Source organism: Chroicocephalus ridibundus, chromosome 18, assembly GCF_963924245.1.
Source record: "Chroicocephalus ridibundus chromosome 18, bChrRid1.1, whole genome shotgun sequence".
Lineage (NCBI taxonomy): Eukaryota > Metazoa > Chordata > Aves > Charadriiformes > Laridae > Chroicocephalus > Chroicocephalus ridibundus.
The window spans coordinates 2,812,269-2,819,193 of NC_086301.1; the positions used below are offsets into that span (position 1 = coordinate 2,812,269).

At 62.4% G+C, this 6,925-nt stretch overlaps 1 protein-coding gene across 1 annotated transcript; it reads right to left on the reverse strand.

Moving 5' to 3' along the window:
• Positions 1-1,823: 1,823 nt before the first annotated feature.
• On the reverse strand, positions 1,824-6,594 carry THY1 (Thy-1 cell surface antigen). The gene is made up of 4 exons (XM_063355442.1): positions 6,439-6,594; positions 4,053-4,135; positions 3,581-3,916; positions 1,824-2,910 (listed from the first exon to the last, which is right to left on the reverse strand). The coding sequence occupies exons 2-4, from the start codon at positions 4,087-4,089 to the stop codon at positions 2,798-2,800; spliced, it is 486 nt and encodes a 161-aa protein (XP_063211512.1). The 5' UTR covers positions 4,090-4,135; positions 6,439-6,594; the 3' UTR covers positions 1,824-2,797.
• Positions 6,595-6,925: the final 331 nt, after the last annotated feature.

Sequence of the window (6,925 nt, forward strand, 5' to 3'; positions counted from 1 at the left end):
CGGCCTCGCGGTGCGTCGGCACCTGGGCGGCCGTGACTCAGCGATCACCTGCCGAGGATAATTAGGAGGGATGCAATTATGGTGGCATTTTCCTCCCTCCTGCCCGGCTCCAGCCCTGAAACAGGGAGGGCCCTGTGAGGGACGTGTCTGGGTGTGACTCCTGGAGGCTGCTATGGGGTCACCAGTGGTGTTAGGGGGTGATGGCACAGCTCTGCTCCCAAACCCAAGGGTGAGCATGCCCCATGGTCCCCAGGTCCCAGGGTGGCATCTTAACCCTGAGCAGGGAGCAGTGCATGGCTGCTCCAGCTGCTCTAGAGGATGTGGGCGCCCTTGGCAGCCCCAGGGGCAGCATGCAGGCATGGGCGCGCAGGAAGGACCCTGGCGTGACAGGCACGTTGCCCCAGGGCTGGGAGCTTTGAGAGACGAGCGCACACCCAGCCCTGCTCATACATGCACTCCCAGCCCCGGCAATTCCCTCCCAGGAGGATGGCTGGGCAAGGACCGGCCCTGGGGTGCCCACTCATACCTACCCTGCTTTGCCCCCCTGATGACATGGTGGCCAGCCCCGTCCCTGAGCTCACAATGGGGCAAAGGGAGGGCCTGTGAGATGGAGTGGGGGAGACAGGGATAGGGGTAAGGGACATGGGCACAGGGGTCTATGCTCCAGGCAGGCAGGAGGGGGTTACCCTCCCCGGAGAAGGCCAGTCTTGTCCCTGTCTGCTTCCCTCCCAGAGGACTCGGGCTGCTGGAGGCCTGGGGGGAGGCACAGTGGGGGCTGCCCACAAAGGGTGTCCCCCCCCCCGAGCAGGAAGCCTGGGGGCACAGGCTGGAGCCCAGCCCCACCACAGCCCGTTGCCCCACCGCCGCACACACGGGTGGCCGTGGCTCCAACACACAACCTAGGGTTTTATTGTGCAGACAGAGGAACACTCCTGGAGGATAGGTTTTTTTTTTGTTGTTGCTTTTCATAGGGTTCTTTTTTTTCCCCCTTAACAGAATTTCTTTTACGACAAGCTGTGGAAACAACTACAAATGTTCACAAAAAAATGAGACTCGAGACGCATCCGCGCTCTGCCGGCTGGGCTCTGCGCCTGCCCCGGCGCTCACCAGCAAGCCCAGGGAGCTGGACGCAGCCAGACCTCGGCTATACATGGCCTCAGCAGCACTAGACAGCAAGCAAGCAGGCAGGGACGGGCAGGGAACGGGCATGGGGGTAGGAGGCAGCTCGCAGTGTCTGGATAAGAGCAAGGAGTGGGGAGCAGCTGCTGTGAATCGCTCTCAGCTGTTGGTGGCACAGCCCAGGCTGCATGAGTAGCTCAGCGGGGCTGGGGTTCACCCCACGGACCCGGGTGCTCCTGCCTGCATCTTCCCCTGCCCCGTGCCGTCCCCTGGACAAGGGTGCAGCAGGTCTCTTTCCTGGGCTGGCGGAGGTGGGCTGTCCTCGGTGTCCCTCTCCCCGCTCTCGCTGACCTCTGGGAAAGTCCTGGCCTTACTGAGATGGTGGCCAAGAGCTGGGCTGCCCTTAGGGCCTTTTCTGCTCTTAAATGGAGACAGGGAAATGCTGAAAGGGAGGGGGCACACTGGGCTCCTCCCAGTGGCATGGCAGGACTGAAGGAAGACTGCGATGGAGGAAGGTTGCTGAGCCTACCCAGAGCCAGGCACCTGGACGTGTGCCACGAAGAAGGAATGGGGTCCCCAAATGTCCCCTCAGGGATGACAGAGCGACAGTCTAGAGGAGACCTTGGGGTCATGCTCCCACAGGGGCGCCCCTTTCCTAACAGCCTGGCTGGTTCCAGCTCCAGGATTCTCGGGGAGGGGAGCGGGGGTGAAGGCAGGGCTGTGGCTAGCTCAGAGAGGCTCTGCTTGCCTCCGCTGTGAGGGGGTGCTGGCAGCAATTCTCTCGTCACAGCTAAGGGCTGGTCCCCAGGGAGAGCAAGTGGTGTCTCGGGCTTGGGCAGCCCAAAGGTACCAGATGACGTCTGGGGGAGGCCTCATTTCCAGCTCAGCTGTAAAAAACACATTAGGAAATACTTGTTGCCAAAGCACTTTTGCAGTGAGACCCCTCCCAGGGCCCCAGAAGAGCCCTAAGGAGCCAGGGGCATTTGACAGGTGTCTCCTAGACCTGCTCCCCTTTCTCTTCCCAGCCTGGCCAAGCCCACCATCATCCCATGCTCCCTCTGCCTCTTCCCTGCTTGCTCTGAGACAGGACTTGCCTCGTGTCCCCTCCCAGTCGCGGCAGCTCTGGGTGCCTCAGGGTGAGAGGAGCAGGCTGAGAAATCAGGAAGTCACCTGGCTAGTGGGCAGGGCGGGTTGGGGATGCCGACAGCCCCATCTCCAGGAGCTGTGGGCACAGCAGGCAGCATGGGGACCCCTCCGCACGCTCTCGCATCATCTCTCTCTTACCTGCCAGTCCAGCTCTTTCCCCAGTTGAGAACGGGCAAACCCTGAAAATTAAAGGGATGGGAGAAGCGGGCTGGGCGGGGCTGGGGTTCCAGTGCTCCCAGCATGAGCAAACCAGCCAGCCTACTGAGCGGGGAGATGCGATGGGAGAAGCAACGCTGCCTAGCGGAGCCACCATGCTTCAGAGCAGGGCATGTGTGCGTGTGATGGCGGGTCTCGGCACAGGATGGTGGTTAGCGTTAGATATACGGCTATATAGAGATAACACACAGAGACGTTTCACTTCTTCCAAACGGTTCAGCTTCTCTTTCCAAGGGCTGCATTCTGGCGGGGGAGGTGGGTTTGCTGGGGTACTCAGTGTGTGCGTGCGTGCGTGCGTGTGTGTGTGCTTTTCCTTTCACAGGGACACGAAGTCCACAGCTTGCAGAAGAGGCAGGGAAAGGAGAAGCAGCAGGAGCCACGAAGTGTTCTGGATCAAGAGGCTGAAGCCGGCGCATTTCTCCAGTTTGTCTGTAAGGACAGGGAACAGGGAGGGAGAGAAGAGCCGCAATGAAATCCCTCAGGAACAGGGATTAGGCTGGGTTATAAGCGGTACGCTGGAACTCAGCTTCTTGCCTTTTCTCCGCCACAAAAACGCAGCAAGTCACATCCTGGCCGCTTGCCTATTTCCCCTCCCACCGTGTGCCCCCATCTAGCTTTTGGGGGCACAGAGACCCCGGGAAGCATGGCCCTGCCTGTGCCTGATGGAGGTGACAAGGGGATGGGCAGCAGGTAAGACAAAGGGCTCTGCAACCGGAGGACTGCTGCTGCCAGGCATAAGTGTGGAAAATCCCCACTGCTTTCCGGCTCCGGACCACATACCTCTTCAGTCCTTCACCAGCAGACTTGTGCCCTCTGCTGGGACTGGCTATGAAGCATAACCTCTGGGAGGACACCAGGGCAATGCGCCCGAAGGGGGGCCCAAGAGAGGCAGGGGTAAGCAGTCTGAGATGGGGCAGAGTGAGGCCACCTGCGGGGCTGACTGCTCTGCTTGCAGTAGGAAGGGCATGTAAGTGTTCAGAAACTTTTACGGGGCTCTGGAAGTGTTTAGAAACACCACAGGGGGTTGTGGTTTTCTCTGCTGGCCCCGCGAAGCCAAGGAGCAAGTGGTTAGGAGGGGCTGAGGCCAGGCACCACTCACCTTTGATGACAGTGATGTTCTTTATCTGGTTGCCGGTGTAGTCGTTGGTGGCCCTTAGCTCGCACATGTAGACACCCTCATCACTGGTGGTGAAGCTCTGCAGGTAGAGGCACACCAGGTTTTTGTGCATGGTGACATTGGCTCGGCTCCGGTAGATGTTCTCGGAGACGCTGATGGTGCTGTGGATGACGTGCTTCCTGTTGTCCTTGGTGATGCTGAACTCGTAGGTCAGGGGGTTGCTGGTTTTGTTCTCATAACGGCAGTCCACCCGGAGGCTCTGGCCCAGCAGGCAGGCACTCAGGTCCTTGATCATCTGGCAGTGGGCAGCCTGGAGGACTGAGAGAGGCAAGCAGGGGCTGGAAAGGGGACAGCAAGCACTGGGGACGCCCATGCAGCCTCCTGGCTCTTGCCTGGCTGCTCTGGGCCGAGCTTGCTAGAGAGCAGGGAGGGGATACGTGTCTGCAGGCTGTACCTGTCAGGATGACAGCGATGCCGATGGTGGGGTTCATCTCTCCGCTGAGGTGCCCGGTGGTGTCAGGGAGGGGAGAGGGGAGCCTGGGCAGGGAGAAAGAGAGAGGCAGTTAGCCAGGCCATTGCCCCGGCCACAGATGTGGGTGCTCGGTGGTGCAGACATGGACACACATGGCACAGGCGGGCAGGCTGCCTCTTCTTGCACAAATGATGCTCTATAGCATGCTCCTCGTCATGATGCCTGATCCACTGCACAGGGACCAGCTGGCCCTGCAATGAGCTAGGCAATCAGGCACTGTGTGTCTGGCTAGCATCACCTTTCCATATCCCCAGGCAATGCCAGCCATGCTCTCTTTTCCCTGTCTGGATCTCGCATGCCAGACATTAAATGAACGTGGCACAGACCTGCAGCTGCCTGCAGCGAGGCCTGCGTGTGCTGCCCTCCCCTCCTTCTGCCTCATGCCCAGGCTGGATGCCCGGTCAAGGGACGGGCAGGAGAAATCAGGATGCGCCCCGGTGCCTGCAGATCACGGCCAGAGGGCTGCGGCTCACAGGGAGCGTGCTGCCAGGTGAGGGACCCTTCTTGGCGCTGGCGGGCACCAGGCCTGCCAGCCCTCCTGCGGCTCCAGCGGGTGAGCTCAGCAAAGATGACTCATTGCGATGCAGTGAGGGAAAGGGGCCAAGAGCAGTGAGAAGGAGGGACACGGCAGCTGGACGGGGAGCCAAGACTGCCGAAGGATGGCTCCAAGTCTCCAGGGGCTGAGCTGAGCCTGCCCCACCAGAAGGTTGAAGGGTTTTGGGGTGGCAGAGTCCACTCTCTGGGTCCCTGGCCCGGTGCCCATCTCTCTTCAGGCTGCCTCTGTGTGGGTAAGGGGGACGGGCTGTTCCTTCAAAACCTCAGGGCTGCTGACAGTCCAATCCAGTCAAGAGGAATCAATTAAAAGGTTTGCAGCCCAGCCAAGCAGCCACATGGGGAATCCAGCCGCAGACATGCAGAATGGAGGGAGAGGGTGGGGGAGCAGCAAAGCAGATGCTGGAGCTGAAGGACACACAGGGAGCCCTGCTCCTCCAGGTCCTCCAGGCTGGAGATGCAGGGCCAGGTCCAAGAAGGGGAGGTGAATTACCACCCCTTTGGGAATCCAGGCTGGCAGAGGGGAGAGCGGAGCCCCAGTTTGCTCCCTCTGAGCCTAGCTAAGCATCCAGGGAAGAGCTAGGAACTGCCTGTACTGCAGCCAGCGGGATTTTCCTTTTTAGCATTTTTTTGGTCTTTCATATAATTTTCTAGGAGGAAATACCAAACTCATTTGCTCACTCTTAAGTTGTGAAACATCTCTGTATCCGCAACCCTGAAACCTGGCCAGGAAGCTGCAAGAGGTGGCAAACAGGGGCAAAGGCATGATGGAGGAGACTGGGTCTCTTCTGGATTCCTAGACACTGGCCCCTGTCCCTCGCTTTGTCATTTCCCAGCTCCGACCCACTCCTCTTTGAATGCCCTGGGACACTATCTAGGTCACAGCCAGGTTTTCCTCCAGGAAATCAGTGCAAATAAGCTCCCAGGATGGGGGCTTCCCCCCATCTACATGCAAAAGCGCTCAGATCTTCTAGGCTCTGGGCTCACGAGCCCTTGGATCCCTTGTACCCCTCCTCTGCTCCTGACAGTGGTGCCAGGAGCAGAGCTAGCCAGGTGACTCTCGCCCCTGCACGATCCCAGGGGCTTTGTGTAGGGCCAGGACTCATGAGGACGGCAGCATTAGAGCGACTCCAGCCCCTGTAGAGCAAAGCTCCCTGGCAGGGTCTCTACCACCTGCTTGAGGCCACGCCACAGTGGTACCTCTGTGCCCCTACCACCGTGACAAGCTAAGGGTGACAGACGGGCTGTGGGGATGGCGGAGGGGAAGAAGAGAGCCGGCCTGACGGGCTGAGGGAAACCACGAGCCCCAGCAACCTGGCTGTGCTCGCGGGCGGCTGCCAGCAAAAGGGGGTGCCTGGGTGTGCGAGGGGCAGGAGGGCTCGGGGGGCGAGCTGCCCCCTTGCAGGGAGCGGGCCGGTGCGCGGCAGCCCGCGGGAGCCGGCGGGAGCGTGTGTGCGCACGGGCGTGCCCGCGGAGGAATGCCGCAGTCCCCATCCTCGGGAGGCAGCGGGGCGGCGGGGGCGGGGGGGGCACCGGCACCGATGCGAGAAAACCCGGCGCGTCCCCCTGGGTGACCGCCGCCCTCCAGAACCGGCGGCCGGGGCCGGGCGGAGCATCTCCGCCAGCCGGGCAGGGGGCAAGGGTCTCCCCCGCTCCCCGCCCGGGGGCTGCCGACCCTCCCCGCGCCCTCCCTCCCTCCCTCCCTGCCGGCCGCCGGTGAGCCGCCGCCGGCGGGGCCGCCCGGGCCGTGCCCTACCTGCCCGGCGCTGTCCGGGGCTGCCCGCGGGGCCGCCGCTGTCCGCTGCTGCCGCCGGTGCTGCCCGGCGGGGCTGTGGGCGGCGCGGCGCTCCCGCAGTTTGGGAAGGGCCGGGCGGGCGGACCCAGCAAATCAAGTGCCGGGCGGCGTCACGCAGGCTCGGCCCCCGGCCCTGCGGCGGCGGGGAGGGGTGCGGGGGTGGGCGGGGGACACGGGGACACTCGGGCTCTGCCTCTGCGGGACCGACCCCCCCGCCCCCGGGCTGCGGGGGGCTCGGGCCAAGCCGGGGTGCTGGACCGGCTGCGGGGGCCGGGGAGGAAGGAAGCCCCTTGGGCAAGGGGGGTACCGCCGGGGTGGCCCCTCGGCCACCGGTGCGGGGGTCCCGCTCGCCCCCGCTCGCCCCAACTCTGCCCCCCTTGCAACGCCCTTTCCCCTTTTCTGCAGACTGGAAAGGACGACAGGTCCCCATTGCCATGGGAACATCACA